This window comes from Chanos chanos, chromosome 6 (genome assembly GCF_902362185.1).
Source record: "Chanos chanos chromosome 6, fChaCha1.1, whole genome shotgun sequence".
In the NCBI taxonomy this organism is placed as follows: domain Eukaryota; kingdom Metazoa; phylum Chordata; class Actinopteri; order Gonorynchiformes; family Chanidae; genus Chanos; species Chanos chanos.
In genome coordinates, this window is record NC_044500.1 from 32,119,350 (window position 1) to 32,141,658 (window position 22,309).

The 22,309-nt window shown below is 38.6% G+C and overlaps 1 protein-coding gene across 1 annotated transcript in view; it reads right to left on the reverse strand.

The window, feature by feature from the left end:
• grm7 (glutamate metabotropic receptor 7) overlaps positions 1–22,309 on the reverse strand; it is an 88,867-nt gene that overhangs the window by 9,382 nt on the left and 57,176 nt on the right. Inside the window, exon 7 of the mRNA XM_030776568.1 lies at positions 13,024–13,959. Coding sequence (XP_030632428.1) covers positions 13,024–13,959 — 936 coding nt within the window. The remainder of the gene's footprint in view (positions 1–13,023; positions 13,960–22,309) is intronic.

Genomic DNA, 22,309 nt, shown 5'->3' on the forward strand with positions numbered 1-22,309 from the left:
CAAGCTGCTGCAAATAATCTGTCCTGTTAGAATAATTACTCATTATTACGTTAATATCATAAGCACTGTTTCAAATTCAGAAGGGCAAACATCTATAGTTTAGCACTTATGGTTTTTGCTTATGGTTACTTTTTATTTATGGTTTAATCAAACAGAAATGTTTGTGATAGAGTTATCACCCAATAAGAACAATAGGGCAGCGCTCAATTCAACAAAATCAATATGTAGACCTATTTTGCATATAAGTTGAAGCATATCAAAGTCTTCACAGAGTTTCTTTATATGGAATGAACTGCATGCAGCTATACAAACAATGTACCCCAAAGTGCAGCTTCCGCAGGAAGATTCCGCTTGCATAACCATGCATTAAAAGCAGAAAAGTTGCTGAAAGTTATCTACCCCTTTTTGTGTTATCTGCTCCCACCTGTTTGTGTTATCTGTTCAAGGACCTATGAACATGCTGAGGTTTTGATGTCAACATATGTGGGTTTTTTTTTTTTTTAAATACCATTCTTGCTGCGATTTAAGCCCCAACAAGTAAAAAATAATGCATCTGTTTTAAACTGGACTACAAAAAAAAAATGACAACTTTTTTTCTAACCGTTTCTACATTATCAATAAAATGGCTTTAAGTGTGATATAGCTTTAGTATTATCACAGTGAATAGTGGTGTATATAGCAGTCCCTCCAGGACTTCGTGATGTCATCACAACAATTAATGCAAATTCAACCAATCCCCGTGCATTCTGCGCGCCCTTACAATTTTGTTCAATCACCGCAACTTTTCTGCTAATATGACCAATCATCGGAGTTTTCCGTGAATTTCACCAACTATAGCAGTCCTTCGCGCTAAACGAAGAGCCATATGTCACCAAACTCACTTGTTTTGTGTTGTGAAGATGCAGACAGGTGCAACACGAACGCCTCACATTTACCAACAAAGATAACTGCTAAAGATACAGTGACCAGACACCTCGCATTGCACTGGTTTCAAGCTGGGTGTCCTGAGTCCCAGCAAATATCTGTTAAACACTACAATGTCCCGGTTTTCAACATTTTCAACAAAATTTGCAGATTTGTGGGGCCTTCATAAATTGTACATTGTATATTGCAGAGAACATGGTAGAGCTGTGTGTGTGTGTGTGTGTGTGTGAGAGAGAAAGAGAGAGAGAGAGAGAGAGAGAGAGAGAATGTGTGTATTTTATGTACTTACAGCAGTTATGGCAGATTAACAACATGCTAGCTGTACTGCCTGACATTGTGGCAGATTTTGAAGCACCTGTGTTCACTGACCTAAATAGACATGGTTTGACTGCAGATGGCATGAATAAAACATAGAGTTGAATTAAAGAAAGGTCAGCACCCATGTATATATAGCACATCATGTTCTCCTTGCATGTATGCCACACTCACATTCAAATGAAATTCTTTCACTGAATATGCAATGAGTATGCATGTCCAGTGCAGTAGAGACACCTGTTTTGTTTTGTTTTAATGTACTGTGTAACAAAATGCACTCAAACCAGCACAAAGCAATCAGTTCATAGCAGATGTGGAAAATGATTCAAATGAGTGTGTTGTTTTTTGACAACTGTGATGCATGCTCCTTTTGGCAGAGATTAAATATGCTTAATGATTATTTCAAATCCTTTGTTCAGCTACATGTCCATGCATGATACAATAGTAAATATCGTAAAAAAAAAACCAAAAAAACAAAAACTTGCCACTAAATATCTCACTGAGCAAGACAGGTTGCTACTATACAGGACATTTTGCAATTTCCCCAGAACAAGAAAACAGTGAGTGAAACTGACAGGTCAAATATGTTTAGACGGCAAAGAACCAACAAACTGATATTAAGGAACATCACTCATATAAACATGAGAAAAGACAATGGACTAGACAGATCTGCATAAAATACTAGAGTCTATAAATGAATTGATCACCCAATGAAAAAAGTTTGAAGTGTTAACTAGTTCATCAGTTGTTCGAGCAGAAATGTAAAAGCAAGAATTTAGTTCAGATTAATCCTGCATCTATAATTATGGATGTACTAGTGAAAAGCCAAATGTGGGCTGGGATTATGCAAATTAGTGCATAAAAGAAACATAATGAGATTTATCGGAACTGGCTGCACCTGCTTGGGGTATGATTGTGTGATTATGTTTGAAATTTCTAAAAATCAAATGCGAGAGGGATTTTTTTGTTTTGTTTTGTGTGTGTGTGTGTGTGTGTGTGTGTGTGTGTGTGTGTGTGTGTGTGTGTGAGAACATACTTGGGGGAGGAAAGCCATCTGGGAAAGTCAGAAAAAGCCTGTAAAGGCCATTTGACTTAAATGAAAGAGAGACACTCTGTATTTGTCAAACAAACCACACAGATCATTGAACGTGTTTAATAATCATTTTCCCATTTAGCATTTACAGTAATGAGAATGCTTTCTCAACTTGGAATATCACAAGCAAGAGAGATCTTTATGGACCTCCTGGAGTTTTCTTGTAGTAAATATGAGTCTTGCTGTGCATAATCCAATCATATTCATTGTACCGGATACTATTGAATGACTATTCCAGAACCTCAGTGGTCACATCTAATGCCATTAATAATCTTAACATTTCCAGCATGCACCACTGGGCATACTCAACTGAAACACAGCAACGGGAGATGATGAGTGAATAGAAAGCAGGAACAAGTAAATAATAGAACAGTTGCCAGCCAGTGGGACATACCATGGAGCAGTTGCTAGCTAGGGATTAATGAAATCAAAGTCTTTTACAGTGTTACACTGAAAACCAGCAACTCAGGCCACATCATGAATTTCACCATAAAAAATGTGGTACTGAAAAATAAATATAAAAAATATATTCAAAATCTGTTATTAGTCAATGTCTAGGTCTATACCGATACAATCAAGGTAGTTCCTAACAAGCAAGTGCCACTCTGTGAGTAAATCAGCAATGGCATGATAACAAAGCATATTACTGTTCAGTTTGTGCTGTAATCTTGCTCTTGTAATACACATTATGCCTTTAAACCAGTGTGTAGTGAGACCCTTCTATGGCTTTTCACTTTCACTGAATCCTGACATTCTACAAGTTGTGCTGGAAATTATCACATTATAAATTACAGCATTATAGCAGCAGTAGCCAAAAATGACTTGGTTACCTAAACAGTATTTTAAAGACACACAATAAAATTTTTTGAAACAATTACAGACTCACAAATTCTGAGAAATTCCACTGTGTTTTCTGTTTATTGCACAACAAAACCTTATTTCAGTGGTTTCCAACAAACATGCCATTCTTTTTCTGAGGAGCGACTATCCTCTTCAAAAATAAAGCCCAAAATCAGCTCTTGTCGTGAACACATAAATTCGTAAGAATCATTAAAATGCATGCAGCGCAGAGAGAGAGTTAATTGAGTCTGCATTCGTGACCTATTGCATTGTCATTACCAATGTTACTCCTGTAGTTTGTAATATGGGAACCAGTGTCTCTCTTCACAGTGGCTGATGAAAAACAGCCCTAAGGTCTCCCCGAGCTAAAGACTCTCTGTCAGAAGCCTTCAGTGACGACTGGTCCCTGTGTGGAAGCGTTGACATATACTTCTTTAGTTGAAGACTGCTGAAAAGTAGGCCACAGCAAAGGAAAAAAGCAGTCACGCAGGAGGAAAGGCAGATTACCCTGGATTCAAGGCTTTCTTTCTGTTCTCCTATGGTCGCCTTCAGGTCTCTACTCAAGTCATCTGTCTTTTCAACAAGTAGTGACTGTGTGTTTACCTGTGTAGGTGAAACATATCCATTCATGTGCAGATTTTTGTTGTATATTCCTACCTGCAATACCATGCTCTGTTTCTCTTTGCAAACTAATCATTGTTACTTAATTACAGTATTATGAGATCTGCATGCTTATGAGATCTGCATGCAAATAATTTGCATGAATTCCTAGGTCCAAATGGTTAGGCATTCTCTAGCCATCAATTTTACTTGACAACACAAAAATACCTACTAAATCACTCACTTAGTTTCAGTCTTTCAGATTTCAGTCTGTGCCACGTCTGTGCAGTGCATTAGAAGGAAAAAAATACTAACAAAACAAACAACCAACAAACAAAACAAAACAAACAAAAAATGACAAGTATGCTGAAAACTCTGCTACTCATAGGTGTGATTGTTGGGCCTTTTGGTCATCCGAAGAGTCTGAATATGGTGCTCATTTTGTCTTTATCCTTAAGGCGACTTAAGACTATTTAGGTAAACAGACACATCTGGCTATTTTCATTTATGTATTGCATCCATCTTTGCATGAAGTTTAGTGCTCAAAATATATTGGGATTCATAAGTAAGGGTTCATGACCAGAGTACTGATCGGTGATGAGAACTTTCTAATGTCACTTTACCTCCCTCCATCAGCAGGAGCTTGACACTGCTCATGCACAGAAGAGGAGTACTCACACTGAGTGGAAAGCAGTATTTGGAAAATAAAAAGAAAATACTTATCAAGCATTAAAATCACCCTTGAGTGTTTCCTAACCATCCAGGAAAAAAGCAGAACAGTAAACAAACAGCAGCTATGGGATAACTTAATCCATAATGAATGGTGTCTATATAAGTCTTAGGTCCTTCCTTTCATTTAGGGGTAGCAGAGGGAGTAGTATCAAACATTCATAAAGTTGCTGTTTCCCCCCTTTTTTAAACTGTTGCCGTGGAAACTGGTCATGAGAACCAGAATGGAATTTCGTTCAAAATGTGATTGACAGGCATGAAAAATCTCTTCTGTGTAGCAGTGTCAAAGAGTAGCAGACTCCTACATTCAATCTCAAGAGAGTAGCATCAACACAAACATGCTTTAAGCATGAGAGAGGTCAACCTTTAGTGTGGAAAGAATAAATGCAAGCAGATGCTGTTCAGAGAGATGGAACATAAAATCCCTCTGCTTTGCAAATAGTATGGATCACTGATATATTCACTTTTTAACTCGACAGAGCACATACATTCAGAAACCCCCTGCAAGGTTGCTTCAGTACATTTTTTACAACGCATATGGGAAACATTAAAGCACCCAGCTGGTGACACAGATACCAGAATTCTCTGAATGGCATAGGGAATGTTTGAAATGTTCCACCCTGCACATACACATCAGGATGACATTGCAGAAAATGTTAAAATATTCTATTGAATGCAGTTATGTATGTGTGTGTGTGTGTGTGTGTGTGTGTGTGTGTGTGTGTGTGTGTGTAAACGAAAATCAAACTAAAAATAAACTAAAATCAAAACAACAGCACAATCCAGGTAAAATCATCTCTTCAGTATAGAAATTCTCAGCCTTCATACTGGTGTAGATGCCTGGAAAAAGACCATATTTGATTGCATTGCATTGTGCAGAGTGGACCATATATGTGTACCATCCCTAATCACCCAGTGGCCATGCTGTCAGTGGAATTTCTCAGCATCTTTCATGATATATGTTTTAAGAAGCAGACACGACAAATGTCACGAACTTCAGTTTACATTGTGATCCAAATGACAGAGAAAGCTTGCCGTGCATCAGGCTCTGTCACTTCTAACATTATTCACTGTCATGACAAACATCAACATATGATACCTGAGGACAAGGGCCGTGTTGTTTGTCCGTTGCCAAATTACTTTCCACCTGGTCCGCTGTTCTGAAACTCCTAGCTTTCCCTCAGAGGACCATCTTTTGTGAAAGTATAAGAGCATAACACCTGTTCTGTCATTCAAATTTGTCTATATTTGTTGCTTGATATAAAGAGGAGAGAAAGATTTTTATTCTCGGCCATTTGGTTTTGGTAGAATCTTTACAGTCTTTTTACACTATCTGAACCTATTAATATTACAGATGTGCAAAAGAAATATCCAGTGATGTATGTATTACAAGTACCATTGCCACTGTCACAAGTTTCTTCATGGAAAAAAAGAAAAATGCAGTGGGTCAGTAATAAGTAGCTTAACTAATTCCCTCTTCACCTCTAGAAAAGGAAATCAGACTTTAATGAGCACTGTGGTGATGTTGTGTCTATTAGGCCAAACCTTCTAGAACGTGTGGAATTGAACATTGAAGGCCAACATGGAAACATTCAGTTCACTTATTACTGATACATACAACTATCATTATGCATCGTATCTGGGAAACTACAGCTCACAATTTGTCGGTGATTAGAGTCTAAGGAACTGAATTTGTTCATTAATTCTGCTTTCCAACAAGTACATCACTCCATTTTACCTACTCTTAACATGTATGGATTTTTTTCAGTCATCTCCACATTCTTTAGAATCTAGGGTCATTACCCAGGCTTAACATCTTCCACCAGGTCACCAAATACGCACCAAACTGACATATAGCACACATCCTACCATTTCCTTGTTGTTATTTTACCTTGTTAATATCTGTCACAGACTGCCACACTAGCCTTATTGGGTAATGTAAAACATTGCAGCTGTCAAATGGAGTGACTATAAATAGGCTCTGTTGGCTCCCCTGCCGTGAGATAAGATAATTTACCATTTAAAGCCTGGGCACACTACACTATCCTGGCCAGCTCCAATGATTAATGGGCTGGTCAAATATAGCTGGGCTATTAGTCTCATGTAAAGAGCTCCGGCACAAGGTGTCATGAGGGAGGGCATGGAAGGAGTGGGAGGGGATGGGGGTTAATAAATAAACACTTCCTCTCCAATAAAATCAGCAGGACAGTCAACTGGTACCTGACTGGCGGGCTGTGTTCTTTGTCAAGTTAAGTATGGTTTTAGGCAGTTGCCTGGCTTTAGACAGGTGTGTGAGGCTTTATTAATTTAGAATGTCACAACACCAAACAGCTACAATGGGACCAAGTACATCAATGTAAAAAGCTAGCCCTCACTTACTGACAGGAGGTAAAGACAGGGGAATCTGTCAGTAAATGTTACTTAAAAAAAAAAAAAATTAGCATTCAACAAGCTAACATGCAGAGCGAGTCGGTGATGAGTTTGGGGGGTGATGGGTTAGGGGATGGGGGGTGGGGCGGGGGTGCTAGACAACTGATCGACCATTCTGAATGCAGAGGCCTTGTTTTATCTTGACCTTGCAGAACTTGCTTTCCATATCACCACAAATCATTGGAGACACACCTACTGTCAGTTACCATCAGTGTCTCCTAATGATGTGTTTCTGATGGATAGGCAGCACTTCAGAGGATGGGTCAAAGCATAGGTCTGAGGAATTCTAACTCATCTCTCTCATTATGTATGCCCTCACCTGATGCATGAATGCATTATAAATGACCTAAGACTTTCCTAGGTAATCCAAAGGACACGGACTCTGACTTGCAGTTCTTACTTCTTACTGATACCAAGCTTAAAGTGACCATCACAAAATTAGAGAAACATAAACACACACACACACACACACACACACACACACACACACAAAGGAATGATAATCATAATAATAATACAAAAAAATCCATAACTATTTGAATTAAATAAATCATTTCCAGAAGTGAACCTGGAAAACCACATGAAATACATTATTTCCAAAAGTAAGGATAAAAACACCACTAAGGCGATGTAATAATAACATTCTAAAAAGTGTAGCATGGGACCAGTCACTCAGGCCATTCCTGGAAATGGATCTTCAAAAAAGTAGTTTATGACAGTGCTACAAGCCAAAGCTTTTGCATATTCAGTCCACCTCACAAAGTTGCAGAAACAGCTTGTCATTTGTTGTCCTTCTTAATGAATAGCTTATCAGAACTCCTCTGTTTGGTTGAGTTTGTGCTAGCACAACTGTTGTACTTAAAAATGTTTTTAAAAAATTATAGCTGGAGCTTACAGTGGTTGCTTTTGGCACTGTAAATCTGTAGCTAACGTGAATTAACTGGTTAGTTGTTATTCCGTTCTGGGTCACACAGACCTTCTCTACCTTATAGTTAACTATGATATTACTGCTTAGACATCCCTCTTCAACTGATGGAATGTATACTTTAGCTTGTTTATAAGACTGACCATTGATCCCCATGCCAGGAAATGTAACATTTTCACTAACTGCTGGAGATCTCTAGTGATTTCAGGAGATGACCACTAATTATGCCAAATTTGATTTCTTTTTTCTTGCGTTGTATGTTTTTTTTTTTTCTGTGTAGGTCAGAGAATGAGAAGGTAAAAAAGAAATAATAAATATACCAAAACATAAACATAAACAAATAAACATGTTCATACATGCATGCATGCATACATACTAAAATCTAGCTTTATATGTACATTTAAATCTTGAAAATGTCTTTGCATATAATCATAGCCGCAGGAATGTATTCTGAACAGGGCGTGCTAAAAAAAAAGGGGGGGGGGGGTGTGTTTAACTAAGCAGAAGCAGACCTGGCATTAGCAGAGCGTGGCGACTTTGATAGGAGAAACCTAACATACTTGTTAATAATGTGAATAGCTTAGGAGTGTGGTATAAATGTTAGGTGATATGTTTCACAGTAAAGGCATGGCTAATCCAATTGCATTACAGTAATTACGTGTTTAATATTGTCAGTTTCATTGGCCAAATCAAGTGAAGTCATCACTCACTATGAAACAAAGAAAATGTGTTTCAAACCACAAACTAAATATGATGTAATCCAGGTAACAAATGTCTTGCAATGCATGTTGGGTAGCACTGAGGCTATAAATGAAGACAACGGGAAATGAGGACGATTACACCTTTAGGCTTTGCTGGCGAACAAAAATAAAATTATAAATGATTTATCTGTCAACTACAGAATGAGATGTTATGCCTGGCCAGTTACTTAACTTTTGTACAGCATCTGAACATTGGATGTGAGGCCACCTCTCCATAACATGGTAGTCGCAGTAATATCTGTTTTATGAACATTGTTTGATTGAATTTTAAAAATATATATATAGCCTACTGCCCCAGCCTAGCCTATTTGCTCAAATGGCAACCTAACAAAATCATTTTGCAACAAAAACATCCAAGTCAACATCCATGTCTTACTACTACAATGATCTCTGACCAACTACTCACTCCCTGGTTGAAATTCAGTTTATTAGCTGCTCATGTCAGATGGTCATAATTTTGCGCCATTTTGACAAGTGGTCAGCTATCAGTGACAATAAGGTCAAGAGCTACATCACTAAGGTCATGTGACTAGAGAGCATCATGTACCAAACATATCACTCACTGAACTGCTTGGATCTCACGTGGTTCTCATTTGCATAAAGTTGCAAATCTCGCCCACGTACATCCTGAATGGAAGTGAAGCGAAATTCGCTGCAATGGAAGCATACCATTAGCACAGTCATTAGTGTTTCCACTGAATTTTCAGTCATTTTATTTAACTTATTTATTTTTGGGTAAATAATTTTTTTGTCTGCTGCAGCATCCCCAGTACCCCTACTTCCCGCAGCTATGAACACAATTATTCATTTGTTTATTTGATTATTTTATTTTGGCAGGCTATATGAAGTTCTTCATACTAGCTTCATCCCAGAGAGCGAAATAATATACCATTACATTTTTTTTACTCATAGGACATTTTCAAGGACTTGGCTATTTACTTTGTTTTGTGTTTCATAACAAGAGTTTGCATGTATGTCATAGACCTGTGCTTTGCCATAGACCATGTAAACCTGTGCTTTTCCTTGTAGTTCATCTTTGAGTCAATAATGCAGAGACATTTGAAGGAGAAAATCTTTCCTAAAATGCAATTTCAGAATGGTGAATGGTGGAGGAATGCCCTATGTCACATCCAGACGTCTTACCCTATTACTTCCCATGCCTTCCACCTTGCTGCACAACCACGAAATGCCTGCAGCTGCACAGATGTGAACAGAAGGTCCATGTACCACAGAAAACATGTATAGCAGAAATGTTTCATAGACTTGGGTTTCTTCAAGACATTTTAGATGTAGGTATGGCTATTCAAAGCTTTGTTTGAAACATTAGTAGGTAAATTCTTTCAGAAGGGGTGGCAATTAATAGCCACTGAACTACCTAAAGACCATGAGATTCAAAAAGAAAAAAAAGTGACAAGAAAGGGAAAGAGTAGAGACTGTGAAAGGAGAATCAAAGACAAAGATTAAAGCTCCAAAACCCTACCACAATGTAAACACCATCATGAACTTTCAATGAATCCTCTCATTATGATTCACAGAGCTGGCTTTCCAGAAAAATTCTAGACTATATTGCTTTTTCATTCAAAATGTTGTTTGGTTCACTCTTATAAGGTCTTAAGGTCTTAACAATTTATAGCATCAAGACAACATTACACTACTAAGTAAACTACCTTTATTAAACAAACTACTTTTATTTAACCAACAAGTTTTGTGTATAAAAAAGACTGTGTCATGTCATTCAGACTGAAACAGAAACTTTGAAATAGAATCTGTGAACATTATTTTGTGATAACTCCATCAATAATAAATCAGTAATAAATCTGTCTAGGTTCAGGTGAACAGCATTGACTACAGTGTATCACTGAATTTGCATCACTATCTGAAATTCGAATGTGACTAAGTATAAACACTCAAGTGTAGTATCTTGTTGATATAATTTATTTTCTGAGTATGTATACTGTCATGCTAGCAAATGTTTTGGAAAATTTGTCCTTGTCTTTTTTATTCCACAACATCTCAAATTTTGTAGAGAACAGTATTATGTTAAATCATTTTGATGTCAGTGTTGAAGATAGACCTAGCTGGTGCTACTTTATGGTGCATTCAGACAAAGACAAAGCATTTGTTTGAAAGTATGAACTTGTCGAATACCCTGCAAGAAAAGTTCCGTCAAGCACAGTACAGGCCTCAGCAGCTTGTAAAAAAGGACTACTAAATTTAAGAAGGCTGATATTTCATCTGGACAGATCAAGATAAGACACCCTGAGTCTTGAATACCATCCTCTGTTCATTCTTTTCATAGAGAATAAGATATTCTGTTGGAAGAATAACAATAAAAATGTTATCTGGATGTGGATACGCATTTTAAACTACATTATTTTGTATTCTGTTTGAAAGTATTGCTACAGCATTACAAGTACACCATGTATCAGTACTTTGCCTTAAACACATTTTACTTTTACAGCTTGACTTTTTGAGGCACACTTTTATTTTGTCTTGCTTAGACAAAGTGAGTCAAAAGTGAGTCTTTAATTAGATACTTTACTCAAGTGAAGAGATTAAGTTCTTTTCCATTTCAGGTCTCTGCATCTCAGAAAAAAAAAAAAAAATCTTATCTGAAGATTTGGCTTCTGAATGGATCTATTAATGCCTGTGGAAACCACTTAAGAAAAGAACTTACCAGTCAATTTACGAAAGAAGAAGAAAATATGATATTTGATATAAAGATATGACGCTATTTCTGAAAACATTTAGCTTTCCAGCTACAGTAAATCAAAAAGAAGGTGATATAGACATAAACTCATAATTGCAAGTGAAGTGATTGCTAGTTTATTGATGTTGCAGTCAAATGCTATTTAAAAGATAGATTGCCAGCTATTACCTCGATGTTTCAGATAATGCTAGTATAATATGGGCCCAAAAAACCCCACTCCCAGATATCAGCACATGGATTACTGGCTTCATGTTGTAGTACAGTTTATACTGCTAAGGGTATGGCCTGTCTCAGAGTACATGGGAAAAAAAAGAAAAAAAACTGCCTTTGGTGTATGAACATACCAGACTACATATCAGCATACATGGCTAACCTTGGCCATACAAAATCCTCCCATACAAAGTGTGTGTATGACTCATGTGCAAACAAACACACACACACATGCACACACGCACATGCGCACCCACACACACACACACACACACACACGTGTGCGCATGCACGCACGCACACACACATACACACACACACACGCACGTACGCACACACACACACACACGCACACACACACACACTTTACACAGCCCAGCCTGCAGCAGTCAGTGTGAAAGCAGCTTATACTCATTTGTATTCAGCTCAGTGGTGGCAAGGTAAGTAATGACAAGCAGCAAAGGCCAGGGTGTCACAATTCCACTCAGCTGGGGCACCTGCTGACGTCAGGCCTTCATACGCTGTAGTCTTCTACAGATGAGACTGCTCCCCTAATGAGCTTGCCGCCTTCCTCCTAGGATTGTACATCATCTTTAGTTCCCCCGGCATCACAGAAGCCCAGGTAATAGCACTGGGAATCCACAGCTATTTCATATCAGCACAGTAATGTGTTTCATAGTCATTCAGTCATCTATCCTGTTTTTTTTTCCTTTGGTTTTCAATGAATTTGTAAATAAAACCTCCCTCTAAGTTCTTGGGTGAAGTTATTCCTTCCTTAGAACTATGAGAAATCTAGTTACGTTCAGTTCTGGCAATGTCATGTTACATGGAAACCATGCCAGAACATCTGTTAAACTGGAACAAGAGGTCATCAACATCAAGGGACTAATCCTATGATTCTAGATGCCCTTTAAATCAGGATCTGTATTTTTCCACTTACCAATCTTAAGTAATCACGTTTTAGTCGCAAAATTGAGAAAAGACAAAGAGAAATCCCCATCCAACGTACAGATAATAACGGAACATTCTGACTGTAATGAAACATCTCTTAAAAGATAGGTCATGGGACATTGATTGTGATCCCTAATCGAGCCATTAATTCTTTTATGCCCAACCAAATCAATGAGACAGCACATTTCGCATATCGATATCTAATTTTTCATTACTCTCTGAGGAAAGAAAATAAAAAAAAACGGATGATATTTTCTATGCACAAAAGCCACTCTCTAGATTGCCTACAGCTTTTGAACAGGTATTACAAAACAGATCCATTACAGAAACACCGTCTGCCAAATGGTTTGGAAATTGAGCTGAAAGTGGAGCATATGCAAGGTTAAAGTCTTACTTGCCTTAGAGCGAGCTAAGGAATAGAGTAGCTACACAATAAAAGCACAAAAATGGACCCCACACAGCAGGATGTTCCTACTAATATAATTTCAATCTACAGCAAGTGTAGACGTAATCAGCATTCAGATATGGCTCTTACCTTTTCTGCAGACTGTGCTGTGCCAAAGAATATGGGTATGAATGCTAGCCACACAATACATGTGGTGTACATGGTGAAACCAATGGGCTTGGCCTCATTGAAGTTTTCAGGCACACCTCTTGTCTTGATGGCGTACACTGTGCATGTCACCATGAGCAGGATACTGTATCCCAGTGAGCAGATTATCTGTAGGTCTGTGATGTCACACTTGAGTACCCCTCGTGCTCGATCTGGGTCAATGGTCTTCTGTTCGTCATAGTCAATGATGGTATTGGGGGGGTCTACCCCAAACCATATGAAGACCCCCAAGAGCTGCACAGAAATGAGGCTTGAGGTGATGGCCAGCTGGGAGGTAGGGCTGATGAGTTTGGGTGGTGTCACGGACTTCTTTCCCTCCTCAAAGATGCGATAGATACGATTGGTCTTGGTAAGCAGGGCTGCGTAACTGATACACATGCCCAGACCCAAGAAGATGCGTCTAAAGGAGCAGACAGCCACATCCGGCTTGGCTATCATGAGGAAGGTGATGATATAGCAGAGGAAGATGCCAGTCAGAAGAACATAACTCAGCTCCCTTCCTGAGGCTCGCACAATAGGAGTGTCATTGTAACGGATAAAAGTGGCCATTACAAAGATAGTAGCAATGATGCCAAGCATGGCAAGGAAGACTGGGATGACTGCCCAGGGAGAGTGCCACTCCAGCTTGACGATGGGGATTGGCTGGCATGCTGTTCTGTTGGGGTTGGGTCTCATGTTATAGGAACACAGCTTGCAGGATGTCTCATCGTATTGGTACTGGTAGCCGTCACACGGCTCGCAGTGCCAGCAGCATGGCATGCCTTTAACCATCTTCTTCCTCTCACCTGTTTTGCAGGGTTTACTGCACACTGAACTGGGCACTTCCAGCTCTCCGTTAGGCCACTGCATTTCCTCAATCTGAAAGAAAATTCAAAGCTGCCATTAATCAAAGGAGAACTTCAGCATTCATTTACGTGAAGGTGCCTGCTTCCTGCCACTGATGCAACTGCTTTTTGCAACTGATTTTGCACCTGGTTCCTTACTCCTAAATTATATTTGTGCATTTTGTCTATGATGATTAAAAAAAAAAGAAAAAAAAAGAATTGTGAGATAAAAACAAAACAAACAAACATGAAAGCCTTGAATAAATGTATAGCTGATATAAGTATTAAACACTCACCATGAGACTGAGAGCGGCATATTATACTGTATTGTGATTATTAGATCCTTGACCGATTTTAAATTGTTTCTTACAGGAACAAACAACACAGACACACAAAACATGCAAGATGTTAAAAAAAAAACAACAAAAAAAAACACCTGATTTTTAAATATCGGTGTTCTGAGGAGGTAAATAATCAAATGAGAACATTTCGAATTGTAGAGGGGCTGTCTGTAACACGCAACTGAGTTCATCTACTGAACAATTACAGATGAGTGGCAATGTGAGAGGCAACATGACAACTTTTAAAGCACTGCTGATGATAACGTGAAACTGAACACATAATCAAGGCTGTCTGAAAAAGGAAGGTACGAAAGAATCCATCCAGCTCCTAACTTGATCTGTTAACACAGCTGATCTGTTAACAAAGAAGAAAATTCTTTCTTTCTTTCTTTCTTTCTTTCTTTCTTTCGAGTGCATTTTTTTTTTCACATACAGCACTAGACAAAAGGAGACATTACATAGTCTCTCATATGAGGTGACAAATGAAGGCCAACAGTATCTCTAGGAAAATCCACAGGCAGATACTATCAGCATATATTCTTAGAGAACAATATTTTCATCAGCACCAGTGAACGTTTTAAGCCTCCACTATAATATACTGTGACATTAAGCCAGCATATATTCCCTCGAGTCAGTGAAGCTGTAAGATAGGCCAAATGGTCGTAATGAAAATCCACAGAAACATACTATTAGCTCTTGCCATTATCAGATGGTGTTTGCATCAGTACTCAAGAGTGTTTCTGACTCCCCATGGCAACTGTGTGAATACCAAAGTGACACCTGGGGAGGGTAGAGTAGAAAGCTACATCAGACAGAGTGACGCACATGTTGGGCAGGCTGATTGGACATGCCACAGCATTCCAGCAGCAGAACAAAAGGCAAACTCGCCGCAACCTTCTAATCTTCCCACTGAAATCCATCTGGACTCAGAAAAAAAAGCAAAAGAAAGAAACACGTCTCCTCTTCAGATCTGGATTGAATTTGTCACCATGTTCTCCATCCTCCTCCTTCAGTTCTCTCATTCTATCTCTTTTTGCCCGTACTTTTTCACCCCTCCCACTCAGTCAATTGTCATAACTATAAAAAACACATTATCACACACATATTTGCGCACACATATACAGTTGCGCGCACGCGTGCACACACACACACACACACACACACACACACACACACACCACCCAGACAAAATCATTAAAACTTCATGAACAATACAACCTAAGTCAGATCAGCCTGTTCATTCTGCATACAGAAATGACTATGAGACCTGGTTTTAAACCTCAAATCAACTTGATTACATAAGCTGCAATAAAGTCACCCGCTCGGGAAAATGTATTGTCAAAGTCACACGGTGTGAATGCAAAGAGGAACATACACATCCATGTTCTCGTGAGATCATCTTGCCAGGAGCATGGGTATGAACAGAATCAATTATTTACACCGAACACCAAATTTCTATCAGACAGAACATACACTGGTGCTGGTTTGAATTATTGAAACAACCTCTCTTAGAAGATGTCACCATTTGAAAACAAGACATGAGAATAACTCCTATAGTTGTATCATCAGTGTGCATATAATACTTGTCTCTTAGGTGACTTGCCTTTACGCTGTTACTCAAGCACATAGAGCACACTGGATTATCTTCTCTGTGTGGTAGATATCCCATCCTCAACTCCACAATATCTGTATTGGCCGTTCATAAATCAACCTTTACTAATGTATACCCTTCTAGTCACACAGCAATATGTATTTTAACTTCAGGTGCAAGCAAGTACATACGTGAACAATTTCAAAACGTATGAAACGGACCTGCTGCATGAGTGATGACACCCTTTAAAATTGTCCCAGTGAAAATGGAGTCTCGGTCTCTGGAAGACCAGGCTGAAGCTCATCTGCCACTACTGCTTTCAGCTGAACAAACTTTAACAGGTTATAGGCCATCACGCTGCCCTGAATGGCAGTGTAAGCAGGCCATGGAGGAGGAGGAGGGGTAGCACTAGAAAATTGCAACAGAGAAGATTGAGAACCTAAAATAAACTACTTTGCAACTGACACAGGTAGTACAAAAGTCAATTACTTTGCTCTCAGCTGTAGATTGCCTCTGCTTTTCGGGACATTCAAACCACACAGTTCAATGTTTAAAGATTAACTGCCCTGTTGTTAGAGACTCTCTACACAGACAGGACATACAGATGGTTCCATGGCACAAGGTACTGACAGATTTAGTGAGGAAGCACATTTACTTTGCCGTACTTTCATTAGAAAAGGGGACGGAATTAGGACATTGTTTATCACATTGTGTTTAAGGCTCTTAGAAGTATTAAGAAAGTCCATAGAAATGAAAAAAAAAATGTAATGAATCAGACACATATTTGTAATAGTTATTACACACGTATTACAGAATTATAAAGCTGTATCATGCAAATGCTACTTAAAAAAAAAAAAATACAGACTTCTCATCAGAGCTGTTTCTTCTCTTCAGATCCATTATTCCGTGTTCTACAGTAAGCTACCTTCAGATCCATTATTCTGCGGTCTACAGTAAGCTACCTTCAGATCTATCATTCTGTGTTCTACAATCAGCTACCTTCAGATCCATTATTCTGTGTTCTACAGTAAGCTACCTCTGTTTCATACCATCCCCCATGGAGGGAGAGGGGGAAAGGGAGTGCTGGGGTACACTGTATTTAAAGCCATGCCGAGAGATGGGCGAGTCTCCATCCTCTCTCATTATGCCTACAGCCTCGCTCTCTTATCAGGTCCAGCCAGCCTTTTGCCTTCCTGCCTGCAAGTACTCTGTTGTCAACCACTACTGCCAATAAATCACCCCTCAGTTTAGACTAACATCATAGGTCAGGTAGCAATTTAAATACCGTTAATGGCATGCTTAAAAAGGAAGGTATCCAAGCACTCATTCTCTGAAAACAGAGCTGAGAGCTTAGAGGCATATTTTACTGTAATTGTTTATTTGTTTGCTTATTTGTTTTTGTTGTTGTTGTTGTTTTTTTTCCTTTCTTTCTTTCTTTTGATCATGTGAAGTTAGAAAACCATATAAGATTGTTATAAATTTTTATCTGTATTTAGACAGTTTGGAAAGTTAGTTGTAATAGAGGAACAGAAAGTCACTTTGTAATCAAATGTGATCAAGATACTGAATTTGTTATGACTTAACTATAATTTACAGATGTGGCAATATACTCTTCTATCGTTAAAGCTTGCGCAGAAGTGTTTCATTACCTGGTGGTCGCTAGGATTTCATCTGGTGGTTGCTAGAGTTTGGTTTCTACTCTTGGGTTGTTAGACATTTAGACATCTAACTGTCTTAAAATATTTTACAATCAACTAATGGTCACTAACCAAAATAACAACAACAACATCAACAACAACAACAACTTAATCCTGTCCTACTAGCCACAACTGCAGCTCTTACAATGAAAAATTCTGCATTATCTTCAAGGTTTTCTTTACAGCATTCTACAATGTGCCAACTCTGCAAGCTGCTCTGGCCTCTGTAGTTGCTAAGAAACCAATAATTAAAGATTGCCTTATTCTTTTCTTTTTTAGTCCTCCCCTAACACTGCATGCATGAATGCATCCACTACAGAACATCTGCGGTTAAGGAACTTAGAACTGACACTTAGAGCACATTTATTCTCCCTGCACTCTCATACGTTTGCTCTATTCCTGGGCCAGAGTAAGCAGCATTCCTTGCATCAGTTTTTGTGGTCTTTGCACTCGGTCCTTTGTGGGGACCAGGCAATCAAATCCACTCTAATTAGTTTGATTTGTGCTCCCTACCCAAAGCAATTTTGTTGCAGCCATCATAACGCAGTTCATTATTTGGACTTTAGGGGCCACCGTATTCTTGTTCTAATGCTCATAATTAAGCACAGTGTGGAAATCTTAATGAGATTAACAGCCCTGTTGCTATGGATACGAGCAAGATCTATCTCCTTGGCCTTGAGTGTTGTTCCTTTAATTCTTTTCCTCCTCCTCAACACATGCAGTGTAGATCACAAAGAAACACATCTACTCATGTGCCCTGTTTCTGTACTGAGTAGTCTATTTGCAGTAGTTTGTTTCCATCACATACAATTCTGTTCTTTATCACATTTGACATGGTGAAATGGAGCCAGCCATGCTGATTGTGTTTACTTGCTAAGACTAATCAAAGCCCATGTAATGTTTGTTCTTCCTCTCTGCTCTCACATTAAAAGTGAACTCTGCTGATTTTGAGGCACAGTGTGTGATGTGCATGTAAAGAAATGTCAAGCACTGTAATTGTCACAGGCTTGTCACCAGTGCACATTCAACCCTGGAAGCAAATTCAGTCTGACACTTTGTCTATGCTCGGCTGCTTTCTCATGCAATTGTTTGCCCAAATAATTAAGCATTCTGTGGAAAATACCTTAAAAAAAAATCCCTCAGAGCCTCTTATTACCAAATGTATACGCAAGGCAAATTACCGTCAAACAGAACGTGACAGGAGAGGGAAAGTTAGACAGACTGGAAACAAACAGGGAATGCTGTTGTCTTCAGAGGTCCTCTCATTCTTAGTCACATAGATTCTACATCTGTCAACAAGTGAACAGGCAGCAAGGTTTTCTAACAGTTTGTAACACTGGCTCTAACTCTAATAAGGTACACAGGATGGGGGGGGGGGGGGGGGGGGGGGCATCTTTGTGCAAAAGAAATATGGAAAATTTTTGTGCGTGCGTGAGGGGGGGGGCAGTATGCAGCTGTGTTTTCCAGTATGTGAGGAAGTCAATGGTTTCTCTTAAGTAAAGTGGAGGAAGCCGTGCTGGTGGCTGGTGAAATAAAATTAATGATTAATTAAAATAAACAACATAAGATCCCAAGACAGTGTTTTTCCCTGTACTGTCAATGCGGTCTTAAATGATGTTGGCATCCACAAGAAAAACTCTGTCCTCTAAGCATCTCCTAGCTAAAATTGACAAGTCCTTTTATGCGTCATATTATATACTCTGATTCTATGATGATTAGAAATGCCCATAACTTTTTGGTGAACACACATAGGAATTGGTCCCATGGCAGATATAATTAGCCCATTTTGGACTAATCAAACTTCTTGAAACTACATGGAGGTAAAGGTAATTGCTCCCTTTGGAATTCAGAAAGCAATCCAAATGATAAGCTAATTAAAATAAGCTGTGGTTGGTTGACTTTGTTATTACACCACACTGTAATACATTATATCCTACTTGTTGTTCATTTTAGAAAAATAATTTTGTATGAGTAGGTTGTGAAAGTCAATGCAGAAAATTCTTGCCCCACCATTTGTTATTACTGGCCAGTACTTGTGCCAGAGAACATGTCTGTGCGTCAGAGACTGGATGTATAATCTGCAGACATACAGTATATTTGTGTTTGATGGGGATGTGGACAGAGCTCAAAGGTCATATCTCCAGAGGCTTCCCTCTGACTCTTACAAGAGCCTGACTTCTGACTCATCCAAACTAGAGTGACTTTGAATGGACTAGATTGACAACATCAAGGCTTGCATGCTCTGGTCACGTTTAAAATTTAATATCAGATGCTGTCGAGCAAGTCTGTAGGGCTTAGTCATTTTAAAAGTTTCTGGACAAGACAACCACAGTTTGAGGACTGAGTTAGGTCACAGTGAAGATCAAGTGTATGTTGTTGCAATCTTAATGTGATATCTATCAGTACCTGTCTTTACAATGTAAAAATGAAGAGTGACAGCATAAATATGCACCTTAAAACAAAACAGAAATTGTAAGGATGAACTTCCTTCCCAGAAATTCAGAAAATGCAAAATTTTGATTTCATTAATTACTGAAGGTTGTTCAACAACAACAACAACAACAACAACAACAACAACAACAACAACAACATCATCATCATAATCAACATCATCCTCATCATCATCATCATCATCATCATGATGGATTAAAAAAAAAAAGAGAGGAAAAAAAAACAAAAAAAAAACACAGAGATTCCTCCAAATGCAAAGCTCACAAAAGAATTCAGCAAAAAGCCTGATGAATTCAGAAATAAGCCGCCTAAACATAATGCTAAGCATTTTTGGGGAATGGCTTCAGCTTTGCCTTTTATCACAAGACCATGAAGCAAGGCGGATAAGCCCACAGCCCACTGTGTTTACTGCCAGTGTTCTCTGTATGCAGCCAGAAGGTGTGTATTCACCCAGTGTTCCAGGCACAGCTTATTGAAATGTGACCTTCTGTAGCTATCTGTACTGCTAACCAAGAAAAAAAAAAAAAAACACTCAACACAAAAAAAAGGATGAAAATAAATAAATAAATACAGCTCATTTGACTTTCTGCTCTCATAAAAAAAAAGAAGAGAAACAGGCACCAAATCTCTCTGCTCTCCTCCCTGAAACGGCTGTTTAACTGAACCCTTTTGCCTATCTTCTCTGTGGGGGAGATGATGCACAAATGACATTTGCTGTGGGAGCTGGGGGCGATCCTCCGACATGTCTGCAGTGGACTTCTCATGTGTGACTGAACAGCGTCCAGGAAGACGTGAATCACAGCACTGTGCCTGTGCTCCTCCCATTGCCTTTTCAGAATGATAGAATACATACGCGAAATCCCACACAGCAAGCCGAATCCATTTACAAGACCGCCAGGGCAAAGAGAGAGGGGACATCGCTTGAAAAATACACACGTTCAGCAAGAAACACATGACTAATAATCAAGGTAATTATTCCTTGCTTTTTCACGAAAGTAAAATACAGGCCGTGACTCTCAGAGGGACTAAAAAACAGATGCCACAAAACAGAGAGGAGGAGAAATTAAATAATACAAGGCCCTTCTAAGATTTTACAGTAAACATATGCAAAACAAATAAATATTTCATGCATACCTGGCTGTGCCGCCTTTGACATAATGGCAGTATAAGCTGACATGATCTGAACTACACACACACACGATATATCACACAAGTGCTGTATGATATTTTAATTGCGTTGTTAAAATCTTGCAACTCAGTAGCGTAACAAACTTTGACTCATCTGACGTTATGCAGACAGGAGCTTTTGCGTGTAACTCCACAGTCCATGGATGGCCTACTGTGGCTATGTGACTATTGGTGAATTATATCCTAGAGCAATTTACAGACAACCATAACAATTTAATATTGTAAATGACAATACATGCTTGCATTACGGAATTATGGGTATGTCACAAACCAACTGCTGCTGAATTAATCTGGCAATCCTACAAATTTGTGGTCATTTTTAAAATGAATGTATGAAAGTATGTAAATGTAATGACCCAATAGTGCATTGTGCATTTTAAATCAATAACTACGTTTATGATGTTCATAATGGAAATCTAATCTCAAAAGAAAAAAAAACAGTGACAACCTGCATTAACTGTTTAGATACAACACACCACTTTTAACTAGCAGTGCTTTAGCACTCCATTTGTTTTTTGGTATGTTCTTTGCTTTTGTGGAAATAATTAGTTAGACGTTATTGAGAAAATCATGCTCACGCTAAATTGATTAAGTACTATACAAAATATAGGACATTTTACATGGGTAAATGATGAACTTACCATGCAGTTTATTGTACACTTCATTTATAAACATCAAAGTGTAGCCACATATGTTTCTTGCCCAGTGAATAAAAGGGCTGGTATACATCCATAAGAGAGTGCAGAACTAGGTCACACACAGCAATTACATAGACAGCTCAGTAATGTAATTGATGCATTTATAATAAGACGAGCTCCACAGGGCAGGGGTTCTTCATATACATTAATGTATGATCTGAGGTTCAATCAAGGGTTACTGTCTCTTGAGACACGGGTATTAAGACCTAATTTTTAAATGTCCCTGCCCATTATCTGAACAAAATTGTAATATGTTTAACTGTCATGCTTGACTGAATCTGACTGCTGAGTCTGCAGTTCCCGAGAACTTCTATCATCTTTAATGGAGTCAAAATAATCAGAAGGAGAGAAAAAAGATGATTCAGTGCAATTTTTACGAAGGTAACAGCATGTAATCAAAATGAACTGTCTATCATTG